At 34.2% G+C, this 20,693-nt stretch overlaps 2 protein-coding genes across 3 annotated transcripts; one reads left to right on the top strand and one right to left on the bottom strand.

Moving 5' to 3' along the window:
- Nucleotides 1–2,487: 2,487 nt before the first annotated feature.
- LOC104108952 (uncharacterized) lies at nt 2,488–10,621 on the bottom strand. Of its 2 annotated transcripts, XM_033659357.2 has the most exons (13): nt 10,408–10,620; nt 10,253–10,321; nt 9,380–9,445; nt 9,229–9,304; nt 8,596–8,673; nt 8,070–8,167; nt 7,294–7,367; nt 6,312–6,399; nt 6,058–6,215; nt 5,709–5,751; nt 5,318–5,383; nt 3,293–3,370; nt 2,488–2,922 (listed from the first exon to the last, which is right to left on the bottom strand). In XM_033659357.2, exons 1-13 carry the CDS (start codon nt 10,510–10,512, stop codon nt 2,788–2,790), a joined length of 1,134 nt encoding a protein of 377 aa, XP_033515248.1. In that variant the 5' UTR covers nt 10,513–10,620; the 3' UTR covers nt 2,488–2,787. The 2 variants fall into 2 exon arrangements, with proteins under 2 accessions (XP_033515248.1, XP_018630671.1); XM_018775155.3 differs by lacking the exon at nt 5,318–5,383 and having other exon boundaries at nt 10,408–10,621.
- Nucleotides 10,622–18,138: 7,517 nt separating this feature from the next.
- LOC104108951 (sugar transport protein 12-like) lies at nt 18,139–19,861 on the top strand. Its single transcript, XM_009618114.4, has one exon. It carries the CDS (start codon nt 18,170–18,172, stop codon nt 19,859–19,861), a length of 1,692 nt encoding a protein of 563 aa, XP_009616409.1. The 5' UTR covers nt 18,139–18,169.
- Nucleotides 19,862–20,693: the final 832 nt, after the last annotated feature.

Here is a 20,693-nt window from a genome sequence, read left to right as displayed (position 1 = left end):
AAAAAAATAGGTCTACTTGATGAAACCACTGGCAATCTATCGGTGAACTAGTATTGCCATTATTCATTTTAGTTTTGGCAATTGGCCTTTTCTTATTATGAGTTGCCATGTTTTAAGCAACTGAATATAATTTCAATAGTAACGAGTCGATGGAAGTGACATAAGTCATAGGAATTTTTAAGTAATTTCAACATTTAAAGGTGTTGTATTTTCATTAATACACAAGAAAGAAAAGGTTGGTAGAGTTTTTTACTCTTACTCACCGAAATATTCATGTAACACTCAGATTTTTAGTCCTCTTTCTGAGAGTAAATACAATCATCTACCAATGACTAATTCTGCAACTAGACGTGCCTCGCTATAAAGTTCTTAACATTAATATATTGATTGTAGATTCATTTTCTCATTGGATTGGTTAGATGGATATAAGGATTATGGGTTAAATGAGGTTTTTATTATTAAAATAATAAATTTTTAATATGACATGGTATAGTAAATATGTGAGTTTTTTTTCCGAGTCAAAAGACAATTGTTGGGTGACTTTGTTATTCCAAAATAAATAAAAATGACTTTGATAATATATCTCTTTTAAGTTGGGTGACCATCTAAGAATTAACTCAAATTAGGAATTTGGTGAAGTATAAAAACAAATATCCATCCAGAAAGAAAAGAAGTGCCAAAACTTGGGGTTTAAGTTTCACCACCTTTTCCAAAAGTTTGCTTTATATATCTCATATTGCCTCTATCTTAAATCACTCTTTAGGGGATTGAAAAAGTGAGATTATTTTAAAAAAAAATTGTCTATTCGATTTGTTTGCCTAATAATAGTTAAAAGTTGAGCTAACAAGTTCAGATCTATGCAAAAATTCAAGAACAATGAGAACGAAGCATGTGATTTTGCAAACTCCCATACGGTTTAGGGTCCACACACTAAAAATTTGGGATTTGGGATATGGTTCCATCACTAAATCCCAAATTTTTAGTTTGTTCCAAGCTGATTTAATGTCATTATCGATGAACCCTTGATTGCAACTTGCATTTATCAGAATCTTGGAAATTAGTGGAAATTTTTTTTTAAAAAAAGTTTTAACTAATTTATCCATTAATTTGACTAGTATTAGGGGTTTAGGCCAGCTCATGGAACGAGCTTCCTGTGTTCCACAGTTGAGATGTAGGGTTTAAACCTTATCGATACTTAATATCTTCTCCCCTTTTTTCTGTATCCTCCCCTGATATATAACAATAACAATAACAAGCTTAGTAAAATTACACATGTGAGATATGGGAAGGGTAAAGTGCACGCAAACTTTATCTTTACCTAATGAAGATAGAGAGATTATTTTCGAAAGACCCTCAGCTCAAAAAAATAATAAAAAATAATATATAAGGGAGCTTGTCTCCTCCCCTGATATAAAAAATATAAAGAAATAATGGAAAATAATCACTAGTAGTAGTATTTATTTTCCTACTTTATTGTTGTTCCATCTTTTTAGTAACTACTAGGGCTTCGGAGAGTTGAGGTGGTACCATACCTTAGCCTTGAAGGGGTTAGTCCAAATAAGGGTGGGTCCATTTTAGGTATTGTCCAAAAGTTTTTTTTTGGTGGGACCCTTTGTTGGTCTCCAAACGACCTCAACTCACCCCCCCCCCGGACCACTCCACTCTACCCCACCCAATCAGGACTCCAAACTATAGGGTCCAAAAATAATTACAATAAATTGCCTAATTTCAAGTGGCAGCTTTGATCTTGTCCCCTAAATGTAGATATCTTGACCTTTGACCTTTGAAAGATTCATCTAAGTTGACTCGCTCAACCTGCAGAAAAATTTGATCCAAATAATAGAAACTATTACAACTCCATCCAATTCTGAATATTAATTGTTTTGACTAATGAATTTGTTTTAAGTATTTGATACTTTAAGAAAATAAAAAGTTATTTATTATTTATTTGTTCAAATTACTCTCAATATTTCGATTAGCTAGTGTTAATTAAGTAAGACGTTTAAGAGATAAATATAATTTAGGCGAATACTCCTATGATTGAAGTTATAAAATTTCTTTCTTAAGAGATGACTAAATAATAGAACAGAAGGGAGTAAAATTCTTGATAGGAAATTCCTAGAACAAGAAAAAGAAGGTGCTGGTCAACAGACGAGAAATAACGAGACTTACAATGGTACTAGTAAAAGTAAAGATGTTATGAAGCATACAAATTCAGAGCTTTAACTCTTCTTTTGGCATCAAACTGTAAATATTATAGGATGATCTGTTGAAGATATTTTGGATTAGTTTGCAATATCCTATAGTGAGTTGCCAATTGATGTTAATGAGACCAGTCAAGTCATATCTTAAGAATGGAAACATAGTCCTTTTATCATTGAAGAAGGAGCCAATTATCACGTCTCAAAACAGAGACGACTAAAAATGAAAAAGATTTCGTTTTATGGGGCCAATTTTTCACTATATAGAAAAACATGCACAACAACATTCAGGAAGGAGAACCTTTGTTTACATTTGCCTCTATCCCCATCAGATGCTGGAATACATTAGTGACTGTTAAGTATAATTGTTATGCTCTTTGCTAATATGTTACTCCAAGAAAACTTACAATGTAATTGGGAAGCAAACTGACATTAGTAAGATGGTTGATTCTGTTAAACAAATGACTCGAGTGATGCAGGAGTCGTGCAACTGAGATCCCCTTTGAGCTGATCAAGCCTTGATCTAAATGAACTGCTGATACGAGCGGAGGGTTGAAAAGTGCATGAGGAATATAAGCACATTCATTCAGAAGGTTGTTTCAGCAGAGACATCTAAGTCACTTGGCAGGTGTAATCCGTTCTCTTCATTTACTCCACGGATATCAGCCACAAATATACTACCTGAGTCGCACCAACCCCCCAAGACATCTCTGTCTGAACACTGTAAAAAACATGTAGAAAAGAGCTTAATGGATGAGGAATAACAAGAAACAAGTTTCATAGCAAAGTTGGCATATTACTGAACAAAAACTCTCAAACACAGTAGTAGTTCGCATTACAGCTCCAGCAACATAGCAGTTCATGAGGAGGTGAACAGGGGAAAAATAAGGAAACAAAATCAAGCAAAATGATACTGTTAGCAACACAGGAGTTCAACAGTTAGTCAAGAAGTGACATCTGATTTAACAGAAGATCCTATCACAGTGCTGATCCATTTCAAATAAAAGAAGTGCATTGGTGGTGATTACCACCATCAAATTAACCAAGTAGAGCTGGATAATCTGCATATCACATTTACACTTAGTTCATACCTTGCTAAATCCAAGCCAATTAGAATCTCCTCGGTATGAAAATACTTTCTTGCTTTCTCGCCATCGTCCACAGAGGACCTGTGCAGAAGTATTCATCAATTGTGCTATTCAATATCAATGACATTGTCATGGGAAGTATAAAGGATGTACAATACTTACATTCAATTTCATACCCATAGCACAAATTAATGCTCTCTTAAGTTTATCAAGAATAGGAGAAAAAGGAAAAAGGTGATGGAAACAAATCACTACTTGCACTATGAACTATTATGAGGAACAAAAATCAAAATGCACCATGTATAAGGATGGAGCAAGACCAGATGGCTGTGGTATAGGACCTCAAATTCGCAAGTTATAAACCATTCGTCATTTTGGCCGGCTAAACTAACAATAGATGACAGTAATCATTTCAGGGGGCAACAGACCGCTGCCTGTCACTATCTTGAGACTGACGTTACAAAATTGGCAATAGTGTAGGGAAGGAAAGGGGGGAAAAGGAAATAAAGAACAAGAAAATCTGCGGAAGGAAACTACTAAAATAACAAGAACCGGTTTTCACGTACTTGAGTGATTTATGCTTCTACTTTGAAGGAAAAAAAAGAGTAATAACATTTTAATCATTGTAGACGGACCATGTAATCTACCATGTAATGCATTTTACCCATTGCTTGGTGGGATGAATAAAAAAAAATTACTTAAAATTGGAGACAGATTAGAAGATAGTATCTTCAAATTCAAAGAACTAAAAGGAAAAAGAGAGTTGGGTTGGGTAGTGAGGGGAGAAATTGAGTTTTACATTTGTCGTTTCGGGAGCTGGACAGAAAGAAAGAGAGAGAAATTCCTCAGTAATATTTTTGGTAAGATTTGCCGGCCAGACTGTCACTACTTAAAAAGTACAACAATCAACAATATTGGATCTTAATGGGGATTATTACGTTTTGAGGAATTGAGGATACAAGTTGGAATAATGGAAAAAGATTTTGAACATCTTTGAAGGAATGTTGCTGAAAATTTACATCAATATTGGCTCTATGTTAGTTCTATGTTTTAAGGAAGTGAAGATACAAGTTGGAGTACTGATGCAACTCAGATTCTCTACTTAATTCAAGAGAAACTATGAGCCCGTTTGGATTAGCTGATTTGAAGTAGCTGATAAGCATTAGGCGCTGAAAAACACTTTTTAAGTGCTGAAACTGATTTAACAAATAAGCAGTTACGTGTTTGGATACAAGTGCTGAAATTGATAATAAACTGTTGCAGTATTTGATAAAAAAGTGCCGATAAGCTCCTTTTTCTGTTAAAATGACTTGAATAACCTTAGAACTATTTACACTTATAATGGCATAATTTCTTCAAATTTTAGATTGCATATCGATTCAAATACAAAATATTCTATTTGTCATTTTATTTTAAATACAACTGTGATTAGATAAGATAATTTTTATGATAAATATAATTTATTTTATGATAAGCATATAATCATAAGTTATAATAATTAATAAATTGACAAAAGTTTCTCAGTAAAAAAAATAAACCTAAATAGGATAAAATATTTGAAGAGAAACATTGTCTTCATCACCACAACACTTTGAAACCAATACATCAAAAATTTGATATGTCCTCGTTTATTACATTCATTTCAAAGATTAATACACAACCATATAGATACAAATATGCAAAAGAATAGAGAATTTACTTACCTCAAATAGTCAATGAGAATTGCAGACTTGAAGAGGCAGGGGGTTTAGGTTGAAAAAATATGTGAGGCAGTGAGTATCGATGTAGGAGTTTTGTTTTGAAAAGGAATATTTTAGGGATAAAATAGTAAAAATCTTGGTCAAACTTAAAGTGTTTATAAGCTAAAAATTCATAAGTTGGGGGTGACCAGCTTATGGCTTTTGGCTTATAAGCACTTTTAACTTTACCAAACGCGTAGATAAGCCGAAAAGTGCTTATAAGCTAGTTTGACCAGCTTATAAGCTTAGCCAAACACCCTTTGTGAATGGTTGGTTGTGAAATAGTCACCTCATAGTCAACTCCTTGCACATAGACGTATTCAGGATCGACGGAAGAGAAAGCAAGTCCAGTTATCTGTCGTAGCATGAGATATTATAGTAATTAGAAGTAGAAGAACAAAGCATGGGCATAATGAAGAACATTGAAAGAAAAAATGAACAGCAAGGAAATAGAAGAAAAAAAAACAAAAAGAATGTTCATTGAGATTGAGGGAACCAACAATGAGATGAATTAAAATATTGACCAAACAACTTCATTCTGTGTGGCCTCACTTGAGACAAGGGTACTATTGGCAGGATTTCTTTTTAGAAGTTCCTTTGATACCTTATTACACAAAATAACTAAAATACCCCCACCCCACCCCACCCCCCAAATACACACACATATGACAGAAATTTACCTCATATTTAGAGCAGTTTAGCCATCTTGAGATGGCTGACCACCTGCATTTGAAATGTATATTTCGCATCAGGACATTGAAGCAGACATAGGAAGCTGAGATAATTACACACTTCATGAGAAGTTGCAAGAGAGAACATATCCTAGTGCTAAAAACCGCAATATTCCTTTCAAAAGAATGCAAAGATTAGAAATGTATGAGATGATAGACAAGATCAAAGTTGGCATAGTGTATTCCAAGTGATCTGCAATTGATTAAGCGTACAAGCACACTGTAAATATAATTTTTTCTTTATACTAATATAGCAAACAATCCCTCAGGACCAAGTAAAGCTTCATGAGGAAACAACCTTCGAGGATCATAGACGGTCACAGTGCGATCAGCTCCACCAGTTGCAATAGTACCTTTTGAAGAATTACAGAGTGCATACAAGATATCTCCTACTGATCCACAGATTCGACGCACGCAACCACCGTTTTCTTTCATTCTCAAGTCCCATATTGACAGCTGCAGTCAATATAGAGTGCAGAGAGGAATCAGTAACGAACAGGGAATTCTCTGCATGATTCCAACATAAGAAAATGAAAAACAAAGGAACATCACCTGGCAACCTTCTGCAATTGCTAATACGGAACTTTCACCCCCTCCAGAAAAACTTTGCATGAACATAAGTGATGATGGATACGACAATCTGCAACATGATTCTTGTTTGCATAGATTTCTCATAGACATTTAAGAAGAAAAAAAAAGGAAAAAAGAAAATAGTCCACGAATAGAATTATTTGCCATCTGATGGACACATAGCACTCAGAAATGCAATCTAAATACTTTTCCAAAAATTGCTACTACAGACAGCAAGTCACAGGTATAAACATGGATACTCAGCTTTCATAGTGAGACATTATTGAAATTGCTAAGTATGATGGGAAAGGTAGGGATAAGGTCTGTGTACATAGACCCCACTTGTGGAATACACTGGGTATGTTGTTGTTATTGTTGTTGTTATTGAAGGGAAAGGAGAATGAGTAATAGAAATGGCTATGAGGGAATGCATTTAATTCCTGGACTGTTTTGCTTTGGTTCTATTTATTTTGTCTTTTGTTCACACTTCAAATAGTGTATGCTGTTTTACTCAAAAGTTGACGAGCAATTGGACTGTGGATAAAAAGATGCCTTGTATCTTCAGTTTCATTTTTCACAAATAAAGCATCTGCTAAAGGTATTAGTGCTCCTTAATGTCTGACTTGTTTATTTCCGACCACAAGAAGTAAACTCAGCATTTGGCAATAGTTTCCTATATTTTGTGTTTGCTTTTGCAACACTGCCTCCAAAGGCCCAAGGTAACAGAAAACTTCCACATATATATATATATATATATATATATATATATATAGAGAGAGAGAGAGAGAGAGAGAGAGAGAGACTGGAAATGTGAATGCTAGATGCATGATATTTTTGTACATGCTGCTTTATATATTGACCATATTTCAGAACCAGAGAACACAGTAGTAAGAAATAGAATGAAGGGTTTGAGATGATACTGTAAAGGATAACTGCTGTCTCCAAACCAAAGATAGGTACTTACGTACGTAAAGTGCGGAGATGAATATCTTGGTCATAAACATCTATGGTTTTGGAGAAACTGTGAGCCACAGCTGCCTGAGGAAAAGGCCAGTAAATACTGAAATTCAGGCTGAAACCAAGAAATATGCCACTAAAAAGAATTTTTTCTTTGCAAGAGAGAACAAAGAGAGTGTGAGAGAGAAGATGGTAAAAGAAAGAAAATGAAATGCATATGGAAGAAGAACAAAAATAACCTTCCCACTTGCCTTCCAAGAGTTCAACTCAACTTAAAAGTGCTTTAGAGTTCATTTGAATACCCAATATGACATTGAGAATAATAGAAACTTACTATTTGTGCTCAGGTATGTTGACTAGCTGAAGTTATTTAGCTTAATAAGCAATAGATACATGGGGCAAAAAGTAAGCCGACGTTACATCTAGAGGCAAGGAGATTATTTTGAGAAAGTTTTTGCCATCATTTCACATTTCTCAGGATAACGTAGACAAAAAGTAAAATTTGTTCCGAGCAGCAGATAGTCTAGCTGGAAAACTCTCAGGCAAAGAACACAAGCTATATTGAAGCACACCGGAAGATATACAACAGCAAATGGATAGCAAACTAATCAGAAGACACGGACAAGGGCCACCCTCCACCCCAATTCTCTCTAATTTGCACCCACAAGCACACATACAATAGTTTTCATACAAACTTTGCCAAGCAGGAAGAAGCTTAAAGATGTGAGACGTCAGGATTAAGGAGTACAAACTCAAATCTAGCAGATACATGAGATCAAATACCATGGACCATTGAGTAGGGTTGAAGCAAAGGCCTGCCCAGCTACCTTCTCCAACACCACAATCTCGAGGAGAGACAGAATATGTAAGCCTGTTGACATCTGAAAAAAGAGCACTTGATCAAACCACAATCAAAATATCATGCTTGATAAGAATAACTCACTAGTGAAATTCAATGTCTGGCCCATGTTAAAATCACATTACACAATTTTGCTTAGATCTAGTCTAATTAGCAAAACTATCAGTTTATCTAATCAATTTTAATCAAGAAGCAAGTTGGTAAACAACATCACTCATACATTAGATTATACTACTCTAAGCTCAGCATCTTTAGTTAAATTATAATAAAACTAAACAAGTGAGCATGTTGGACCACATAACTAGTGAATTTAGTTACTAACAGTTGCTTAACGCCTATATCCATAGAGAAAATTTAGGTCTGCCAGGAGCTACACCAAAATAAACTGTTAATGTTTATCCGAATCCACCACCATATAGTTCCGTGATGAAAATGAAACAGGAGAGATACCTTTACCACTGGCATCTAATCTTGAGACAATAAGGTGACCATAAGAATCCACGCTTCCCAGTGTTAAGCAACCAGTGCCTGTAGAGAGCTAGACATAGCATCAAGTTGTTGACAGGTAGAGGGTAGCTGCTTCAAGTACTTAAGAGAAAAAAAATCACTTGTAAACTAATGGAAAAACTGCAGTGCATAAAATAGTGAAGATAGAAAAGAAGCAAAAGCAGCAAGTGCTTAAAAGGAAACGAGGTAGAAAACCCTTCAGATGTACAAGACCACAGTATGGTACAAATAGTTTCTAACTTAAGAAAAAAGTTTTAATACTAGTTTTATAATTCAATGATGTGATACGACAGACCATTCCCGTAGTTTCTTTTTCTAATTCCCCTTCTCTGTCTCTCTATCTATATGTATCACTGTCTCCCTCACATCATTTTCTTGGGTGGAAAGTAGAGTGAACTCCTTTATCACCATGCCTTATTTCAATACCTTAGGAGGATTATTTCAGAATAAGAGAATAGCAACAAACTTTTCAGTAAATCACAAGAGCTGCCAAATATTCAAAAGCTAAATATCACTTAATAATGCAAGTGCAACTCTTGGAAATCAGAAGATATTCAGCATGTCTCCAGATCTTACTTTCAGTTTCAGCTAGCGCTATGCTTTGGATTTCTGACCGATGGGGGCAGTGATTAACCACTGAGGCCTCTAGAACCTTCACATGAACGTCATTGTTAAGCAAAATCACAATTTTCTTCTTGCATCATGACAAAAGAAATGACAAGTTTACCTCACATTGTTCAGGAATTAGGAGGTCCCCCTTTCCTAGGTTGATCAGTGAACTTTTCATTGGAATCTGTACAGTGAAGATGAAAATAAAATGAACTACTCTTTCTTGTCTGTCAAACATGTCTATCAAAAACATGCTTGTAAAAGTGTTAGTCAGCTAATAACCTGCAAGAATGTGTGTCAAGTCAATAATGAACTTATTCTCTTTTATAGACAAGATAACTACAACAATAATAACCGAGGAAGAAATGAAATAACTACATGACAACAATCTGCAATCCGACAGAGTAGCTTATTCAACTTCCCCCACCCCCGACCCCGAACCAATCCTCAATCTGTCTCCCTATCTCTTCTTGTCACCTTTACAAATCACAAACAGAAGGCGTAAATTGCGTGTGCAGGGTCATATCAACAGGGGCAGATCTATAGTGTTAGCTATACGTTCACACGAATCCTGTAGCTTTCGCCCAAGCCCTGTATATGTATTAAGAAATCCACTATCAATAAATATTTCACTGTGAACCCAGTTATTGTTGTATATTAACTTGAGGTTGCTGTCGGAACTCATAAACTTAAAATTTTGGAGCCTCTTGGATATTAGACATGCAAGTAATAAAATTATAATAACTGGAAAGACAATATCAGATTTTCCCCTCTCTTAAACGGGGCAAGAGAACAATTGCAACTCAGTTTAGCATTCTAGAATTCATCTGGGACAATAAAAAGAACCAAAAAGAAAAAATCTAACCTGAATATAATACATATAGAAAGTTGTGATTTTGACATGCATATATGAGAACTTTTTAAAATCTTGCACATGTAACATACATATACACAAGTGTAAAGCATGTCTTTATACAACTAAAGGACTTACAAGAAGTCTGTAAATATGGCAACCAGAAGCAACATAGACCCAACAAGAAGAATTGTTATCATCATTCACCTGCTCTCAGAAATAAACGAAGTTTTTAAAATGAATAGCGAAAAATGGAAATAGGGGGGGGAAAAAAGGCAATTAGTACAACGGACATGAAGGGCAAGACGAGTAGACTGGAGATTGCCAGGGGAAGGATGATCAATAAGAGTGGAAGGAATCACTGCTTTCTTCAACCAATTTGCTTTCAACTCCACCATCACTTCTCTCTCTCTCTCTCTCTCTCTCTCTCTGTCGCTCGCTCGCTCGCTGCTGCAGTTGCTGCTTCTGGTTCTATGGGTTTGCTTCAAAGTCCAACAATTAGAAAAACTAGGGAAAAGAAAAGAAAAACTTAAGGAGTGTTATAAAAAAATATCAAATTAGAACGAATGTCTATTCTCCCTCCGTGATTTTCATCACAAATCTTTAATAATGACATATTTTTTATGTTTAATGACATATTCAATAACATATTTTTTTTATTTTTTATGGCTATATAAAAACCTTATAATAGATAGGAAAATGCACACAATTGAAGAAGAAATAAAATCTCTTATCTCTTTCTCTATATATCTCTTAGCTTGTTTTTCCTTATTCCATATTGTTACTTTGAGTTATATTTTATAACACCTTATCAGCACAAAGTTCTAGCCATCTGAGTTGTTATGATGCGGTCAGTGCCGGTAGCGTCATTTAATGTTAATAATATGGTAAGAACGATGATAGTATAAGGTGTACAACGCCAGCATATATTCGGCCATCACGATTAGCCTTTTCTAATTAGTTTTCAAGTTTCTTTACACTTTGCTATTTATGTTTCCATACATAAACAAACTTGCTTTACGGAAAAAAAAATCTTGAAAGTTCATCAAATCATGTAAGAATTTTTGGTGTAAAGAACGATAAATAATTTCCCTATAATAAGTATTATGTTCCTATGTGTTTTGATAGAGCACATATTTTTCCTTTCTATTTTGTCACATATCTCTTCCATCTTAAAGTGGGATAATTATCACAAAGGACACGTTGATTTTAATTAATTATGTGTTTTTCTATATTTGCTTGATACTTTTTATTTGATTGAGTCGAGTTAATGAAAGTTCGCATATGCAAATTAAATTCAATCGCCACCAATAGTGAAAACCCATCACATAAGTCTAAAATAAGACATAATGTTATCGTGGAGGTATGAATGGATGTGGACGTGGTAATGGACGAAATTATAATCGTCATCATTATGGTAATGAGAACAATAATTGCTCTCAAAATAATCCTTCACTTTGTGAAAGTGATGTTTGTCATTGATATGGCATGAGATTTTATAAAGCACACGTGGATTATTATGTTCCATTCCTAAAGTGAATGTGAAAACAATGTGATAATCATTATGAATACATATTCATCTTGAAAGAATATGAACGTGCTAGTGGTAGTAAATATACCACACTCGCCTCGAGAAGGGGTTTTGAGATGAAATAAGAAAATAATGTCATTATTATGGTATAAATGGTCATTGGTCACGTACCTATTGTACGCCAAAATATTTTGGCAATGTGATTATTAAAGGACAATAATAATGCAAGAAACACATCTTGCATCTAATTTTGACCATGACCATAATGGTATAACTTTCTCTTTAAAAGAGATATTCACCATATAGATGTTGATGAATATATGGTAGTATAAAATTAATTGAAGGCTATGGAAGAACTACTATAACTCTGCCTAAGGGAACAATACTTATCATAGAGAATGCAATGTTCTCCTCCAAGTCCAAGAGGAACTTGTTGAGTTTTAAAGATATCCACCGAAATGGATTTCATATTGAGATAATAGATGAGAATAATCTCAAATATCTCATCGTTACCAATAATGTCTCTGGCCAGAAAAAGGGTTATTAAAAAGTTCCCATCTTTATCTTGTGGCCTGTATTGGACAAGAATTAGTGCAATTGAGGAACATTCTAACGTAAACCAAAAGGTTACTAATTCCAATACTTTTGTACTTTGGCATGATCGATTGGGACATCCCGAATCAATTATGATGAGACGAATTATAGAGAACTCAAATGGGCATCCATTTAAGAATTTAAAGATTCTTTTAAATAATGAATTTTCTTGCACTTCTTGTTATCATGGCAAGTTGATTATTAGACCATCACCAATAAAGATTGGGGTTGAGTCTCCTGCGTTTTTGGAACGTATACAAGGGGATATTTGTGGACATATTCACCCACCTAGTGGGCTGTTTAGATATTTTATGGTCTTAATAGATGCATCTTCTATATGGTCTCATGTATTCCTATTGTCATCTCGTAACCTGGCATTTGCAAAATTAATGGCACAAATAATCGGATTACGGGCACAATTTCTCGATAATCCAATTAAGTCTATTAGACTTATAATGCCACTGAGTTTTCATCCCAGACATTTAATGATTATTGCTTATCAATTGGGATAAAAGTGGAACATTCTGTAGCTCATGTTCACACTCAAAATGGCCTTGCAGAACCTTTAATTAAACGTCTGCAATTGATAGCAAGACCATTACTCATGAAAACCAAGTTACCCACTTCAGTCTGGGGTCATGCCATTTTGTATGCAGCAATGCTAATTCGTCTCAGACCGACAAATTATCATAAATATTCCCCGTTGCAATTAGTTTTGGGTCATGAACATAATATATCCCATCTAAGAATTTTTTGATGCGTTGTATATATGCATGTAGCACCGCCATATCGCACCAAGATGGGTCCCCAAAGAAGGTTATGAATATATGTTGGGTTTGAATCGCCCTTCATTATTCGCTACCTTGAAACATTAACGGGAGATTTATTCGCTGCTCGATTTGCAGATTGTCGGTTCGATGAGGCATTTTCCCCAATTTTAGAGGGAGAAATTGGTGAAACTAAAGGTGAAATTTTGTGAAAAAATACATCATTGTCTCATTTTGATCCGCGTGCCTCTATTTGTGAAAAAGAGGTGCAAAAGATTATCCATTTGTAGAAAATAGAAAATCATATGCCAGATGTATTTACGAATCTGATAATGAATCACATATCCCTGCAGAGAATGTTCTAATCCGTATTGATGTCCATGTTGGACAATCTTCTAGTGTCATAGCTAATAAGTCAAAAGCACGCCTAAAGCGTGACAGACCATTGGGTTCTAATGATCGAAATCCTAGAAAAAGGAAAATAAATGATCAAGATAACACTACGAAAGAGTCTCATAAAGAAACCCATAATTTAACCAATCATGAGATTCATGAGGATATCGATGAGCCTGAGACACAAGAAAATAAGGAACTATCAATAAATCCAATCGATATTGAGACAAATTTGAATCAATCGAATATAGTGGTGGACTATGTCTTTGCATACAATGTTGCATCTAGTATTATGCAAGATAATGAGGATCTTGAACCTCAATCTGTAGGAGAATATTGACAAATACGTGATTGGCCAAAATGGCAAGAAGCAATCCAATCTGAGTTGGATTCACTTGCGAAACGTGAAGTTTTTGGGTCTGTTGTCCAAACACCTAATGGTGTTAAACTTGTTGGATATAAATGGGTCTTTGTAAGAAAAAGGAATGAGAAAATGAGGTACAAAGATATAAGGCACGCCTTGTTGCACAAGGATTTTCACAAAGGCCTTGTGCCGATTATGAAGAGACGTATTCTCTTGTTATGGATGCTATAACGCTCCGTTATCTCAGTAGTCTTGCTGTCCGTGAAAAGTTTGACATGCATTTAATGGATGTGGTTACAACCTACCTTTACGACTCACTTGATAATGAGATATACATGAAAATTTCCCAGGGATTTAAAATGCCTGATGCACATAATTCAAAATTCCGGAAAATATTTTCAATCAAATTGCAAAGATCTTTGTATGGTCTAAAGCAATCAGGAAAAATGTGGTATAACCGTCTTAATGAGTATTTATTAAAGGAAGGTTATATAAATGATGTAATTTGTCCATGTATTTTTATAAAAAAAAATAACATCGGAGTTTGTTGTACTTGTTATGTATGTTGATGACATAAACCTTATTGGAACTCCTTCAGAACTCCAAAAGGCAATTGATTATTTAAAGAAGGAATTCGATATGAAAGATCTCAGAAACACAAAATTATATCTTGGTTTGCAAATTGAACATTTGGTAAACAAGACTTTTGTTCATCAATCTGCCTACATAGAAAAGGTATTGAAACAATTTTACATGGATGGAGCACATCTATTAAGTACTCCGATGATTGTTCGATCACTTGATGTGAATAAGGACCCGTTCCGACCTCAAGAAAAGAATGAAGAACTTCTTGGTCCTGAAGTATCATATCTTAGTGCAATTGGTGCACTAATGTATCTTGCTAACACTACAAGGCCTGACATAACTTTTTCAGTTAATGTCTTAGAAAGATATAGCTCTGCTCCTACAAGGAGATATTGGAATGGAATTAAACACATATTGCGGTATCTAAAATGGACTCCGGACTTATTTTATTTCAATAATTGCAGCCCTGATCTTGTTGGTTATGCAGATGTTGGATATTTATCTGACCCACACAAGGCCTCAAACTGGCTATGAGTTTACATGTGGAAGCACTACAATATCTTGGCGATCGACTAAGCAATCAATTGTGGCTATTTCATCTAATTATGCTGAGATAATTGCTATTTATGAAGCAAGTCGAAAATGTGTATGGTTGAGGTCTATAATACACCTTATTCGAGACAAATATGGTTTGAAGTATGACAAATTACCCACAATTTTGTATGAAAATAATACAGCATGCATAGCCCAACTGAAGGGAGGATTCATAAAAGGAGATAGGACAAAACACATTTCACCAAAGTTATTTTTTACACATGATCTTCAAAAGAATGGTGATATTAATGTGCAATAGATCCGTTCAAGTGATAATATGACTGATTTATTTACCAAATCTCTACCGACACCAACCTTCAAGAAACTAGTGTACAAGATTGAGATGCGAAGGCTCAAGGATGTGAATTGATGCTCTCATCAGGGGGTAGTTAATACGCGATGTACTCTTTTTCCCTTACAATGTTTGTCCCACTGGGTTTTCCTTGCAATGTTTTTAATGAGGCAACCAAAAAGCGTATTTCTAAACATGTGTACTCTTTTTCCTTCACTAGAATTTTTTTTCTAATAAGGTTTTAACGAGGCACATTATCTATGAACATCCAAGGGGGAGTGTTATAAGAAATATCAAATTATGGTGGATGTCTATTCTTCCTCCATGATCTTTATCTCAAATGCTTAATGACATATTCAATGACATATTTTCTATATTTAATGAGATATTCAATGACATATTTTCTTCACTTTTCATGCCTATATAAAGGCCTTGTAATAGATAGGAAAAAGCACACAATTGAAGAAGAAATAAAATATCTTCTCTCTTTCTCTATATATCTCTTACCTTATTTTTTCTTGTTCCATATTGTTACTTTGAGCTATATTTCATAGCAAGGAGAAAAATTATATGTAATTCCTTTATAAATGTATCTGTTTTTCAATTAAACATCAAGAAAGATATTCTTTTAATAGTATTTTAATGCCGACAGAAATTTAATAAAATTTAGAGTGTGTTTCGTTAAGCTGCCAAAAATTACTTATTTTGAAAAGTAATTTTATTCAAAAATACTTCTCGAAAAAAATACTTTTAGAGATAAACATTTTGTGTTTGGCCAATCTTTCTAAAAAGTACTTCTGAATGCCAAATTACGATAAAGGACAGTAAAGATTTACCTTACAAATAATATTATTTTAAAAAAAGAAATTTTAAATATTTATTATAGAAGATTTTAATTAATTTTTAATTTTTATGTAATTAAATTATATATAAAACATAAAGTAATATATATTAAAGATTTAATCAATATAAAATATAAGTATATAAAAGCAATAATATTGGTAGAATCATATATGCAAGCAAGTTACATCTATGAAAAACACTATCAATTCTTGAGAAAACTACAAACTAAGTAGCATTGCATTGTGTCAACTACATTATACGCATGCATGCCAAAAAGAAAATATTAATAAAACTACAAACTGGAGATCGATCATATAATATTGGTATACTATAAAAGAAAAAAAAATCATACATTATGAAAAAAGTACTTGAATTTGGCGATTAGCCTTGTTATTTTAAAGAGTAATAGGAGATAAAGAAAATAAGAAAAGATAGAAGAGAAAAGAAGAGATCTATATATAATAGAGAGATTATTCCAAATAAGAATAAGAGAAGAAGAATAAAATACTGTGAAAATAAAAAAGAGAAAATAAAAAACTAAAGGTTAAATTAATAAGGAATAATTTAGGCATTATAGTTTTATGTTAAGGATATTTTTATCATGAAAAAAATAATTTTTTGCTTCTGCTTCTGCTTCTTAGAAGAAGCTAGACTTTGTAACTTCTTCCCAAAAGTAGAAAAACCGTTTTTGCTGTTGCTCAAAAATACTTTTCTGTTTTGGCCAAATACCTCATATTTCTAAATAAGCACTTTTTCTGAAAAAAAAATAATATTTTTGACCTCCTAAAAACTTGGTCGAATAAGCTCTTATTATTGTTTGGTACAAAAACAATTTTGTAAAAGAAAAAAAGATGATTGAAAATCTGTTCCAAAATTTTAAGCAAACGCCTTGGTTTAATTGGGGCTAAGTTTTAGTATTTCAAAACATGAGATGAGGGGGAAAAACTAAAGTAACTAAATGGCTAGCGTATACTAAAAACTATGGGTGTACAAAGAAAATCGATAAATCGCATCAAATCGATAATCTGAGTCAAACCGTAAAAAAAAAAACCAATTGTGATTTGGTTTGGTGTTAGGAAAAAATCCCGACCATAATTGGTTTGTTTTAGTTTTAACTAAAAAAAGTCAAAACCGAAACCAAACCAACCCGACATTACATATATATAATTTTTAAAAATATTTTATACATATAAATATTTATTGTAATATAATTTATAAATATTTCTTAAACTTGTTCACAATTTTATCTCTTTAAATGTATTATTTAAAGTTTGGACTTAACCTTCTTGAATAATCCAATAAATTTTATAGCCCATAAAGGTAGTAGGTCAAATAAAGTTCAAATCAATACTAATACTAATAAAGAAAATTCAATTCAACACTAGAAATGAGTAATGACAATAGTGTTGGATATTTATTTTTTAGTTTTTCATTGGTTTATAATGAAAATGCATAACTTAGTTTATCTTTTTCTTTAGTGCTTAGTTGTGTAATTAATACGTAGTACTTATTAGCTGTATTTATTTTAGCATGACCTATATAATATTTTTAGATTATGTTAATTTTTATTATGGCGTATTAATTAGTAATATTTTCTTTATGCGTTTTTATTATCTTTGTTATTGATTATTTTAGTACAGTGCTACGACTCATCTCATATTATTATGTTATTTTCTTGAAAAATACATTATATAATTGTATCTTACTAAGATTAAAAAAATATTTGGAGAAAAAGTTACATATTTTGTGATATGGAAGACTTTGTCGGGAAAAAATCCGAAAACCATAGTCCCCTCAAAAGTTACATATTTTCCCCGATTAGATAATAACACCGATATTATTGCAATCTACCACGTTATTATTATGACATGAAAAGAAAAACATAGTCCTACCCAATTTAGGAAGTTATAATCGGTAAATGTAATAAAACAAAGAAGACAGAAGTTATAAAACGATATCCTAATCCTATTGCACTTTGGTTTTCTTAGACATCTATATATACGTACTACCCCACTCTCAAGGACACCATCTCAACATAATCTTCCTTCTGTTTCTCTTTCTGCATATTTTCTTCGATACAGTTGCACAATTCATGGCTGGTGGAAACTTTGCTTTTGCCGGTGGCGGCGGCATTAATCCGGATGAGTACACAGGGAAGCTAACGTGGTACGTGAAATGGACTTGTATTATGGCAGCCATGGGTGGTTTGATCTTTGGGTACGACATTGGAATTTCAGGTGGAGTTACTTCTATGGCTCCTTTTCTCCAACGTTTCTTCATGTCTGTTTACCGAAAAGAGGCACTGAACACCTCGACCAACCAATACTGCAAGTTCGACAGCCAGTTGTTAACCCTTTTCACATCTTCTCTCTATGTGGCTGCCCTTTTTGCGTCCATTGCTGCTTCTCATGTTAGTAAAAAATATGGCAGAATACGTAGTATGATCCTTGGAGGTCTCTTTTTCTTATCAGGCGCCGTCCTCAACGCTGCTGCTATCCACATTAGCATGCTCATCTTGGGTCGTATCCTTTTAGGGATTGGTGTCGGATTTGCTAATCAGTCTGTCCCTATTTATTTGTCCGAGATTGCTCCACCCAATTACAGAGGTACTTTCAATGTCTTATTCCAATTGTCCATCACGGTCGGGATTCTGATAGCGAATTTAGTGAATTTTGGAACGGACAAGATTTCTGGTGGTTGGGGTTGGAGGGTTAGCTTAGGAGGTGCAGCCGTGCCAGCATTAGTCATCTTGTTTTCGTCAATGTTTCTTTCTGATAGTCCGAGTTCTTTGATCGATAGGGGAATGGAAAAGGAGGCCAAACAATTGTTAAGAAAGATAAGAGGAGTTGATTATCCTGAAGCAGAGGTGTTGCGTGAAATGGGCGCCGCGGTGTTGCTTGAAAAGATCAAAGCAGTTAAGAGTGTTGAAGCAGATCAGGAGTTAATTAAAGAGATCAGAGAAGTTATTAATGTCGAAGCTGAATTTAATGACCTTTTGATGGCGAGTGAAGCATCCAAGAAAGTAGAAGGGCCATGGACCAACCTTGTATTCGTTCGAAAGTACAGACCACAGTTGATATTGTCAATTTTGATTCCATCATTCCAGCAACTCACAGGAATTAATGTGGTCATGTTCTATGCTCCTGTACTTTTCCAAACATTAGGATTCAAGAGCAATGTTTCGCTTATCTCCGCTGTCATCACTGGGCTTGTCAACTTGCTCGCGACTTTTTTTTCAGTCTATGGAACCGATAAGTTTGGCAGGAGAAAATTGTTCTTTTACGGTGGCATCTTCATGTGTTTATTCCAAACTGCACTGGCAGCTCTTATTGGGGCAAAATTTGGAACAACAGGGAATTCCGGAGTTTTACCTCATTGGTACGCAGCTTTAGTGGTTTTATGCATATGTGTATTCGTGGCTAACTTTGCATATTCATGGGGTCCGTTAGGATGGTTGGTTCCGAGTGAGATATCTCCATTGGAAGTTCGATCTGCAGCACAATGCGTTACTGTGTCCATGAACATGTTTTTTACGTTTCTAGTGGCTCAAATTTTCTTGAAGATGCTTTGTGGGATGAAGTTTGGTTTATTCATATTCTTTGCGGCCTTTGTGTTTATAATGACTATGTTTATCTACTTGTACGTGCCCGAAACCAAGAACATACCTATTGAAGAGATGTCACAAATTTGGAGAGAGCATTGGTTCTGGAAGAAGTTCGTAGATGAAGATGGAGAATCAAAGCCACAAGGGAATGGAACAAAGCTTAGAATGGAAGTAGTCTGAGTCTGAGTTTAGATTACTGGTTTTTAGAGTATCTGTTTTCTCTTTTTAGTGTTTTGGAACCGGTGTGCTCTACTTTGTTTTTGACTTTGTAACTACTTACTATAGTTTTTATTTAATGGCATTGTTTTTCCTTTTTTGTTCAATATATTCTTGTTTTCAACATTTTATCATTCTTTGTGGTGAGAAGCAGAGTGGTCATTGATACTTAGTCGAAATAACTCAAATTCAGCACCTTAGGAAAATGGCATTCTGGAGCCCCAAAATTGTAATCAGCTTATAACTTGGAATTTTCAATCATACCATAACGTTTTCTGGTTTCTTGTTAACTTTAGTTCCCAACAAGGCTACTAACTCTACGACTTATTAATTAGGATAAGGTTACAAAGAAAAGCTAACTTATGTTCAACTTCCATAAATCTCGAGGGCCAAATGTATCTTCATATGCGACAGCAATCCTATGTGCTTTTACTTGGAAGGTGATCAGTTGATGTGCAGTAACATTGCGAAAAGGCAAACATGAGGTTGGTAATCATGTTATCCCTGAGGCAGTCATTGGTAATAGATTGACCAAAGCTTCTCTTTACAGGCACAGACTTGTATATTTGCTACAGTAATAGGAAAGAAAATCACATTAATAGAATAATATATGATGATGCTAAGCAACAAAGTTACACCACTAAGGTACTGAACTGATAATGCTGCAGGACAGTTTTTTAGCCTCTTCATATCAGAACTCAAGCTCCTACAAATTGAATTAAACCATTTGGCGTTTAGGAAATCGATGTATACTCTAATTATAAGACATGCCAAATTTTATATCCATTTCATCAAA

Source organism: Nicotiana tomentosiformis, chromosome 4, assembly GCF_000390325.3.
Source record: "Nicotiana tomentosiformis chromosome 4, ASM39032v3, whole genome shotgun sequence".
Lineage (NCBI taxonomy): Eukaryota > Viridiplantae > Streptophyta > Magnoliopsida > Solanales > Solanaceae > Nicotiana > Nicotiana tomentosiformis.
This window is presented reverse-complemented; position numbering and strand designations above follow the sequence as displayed.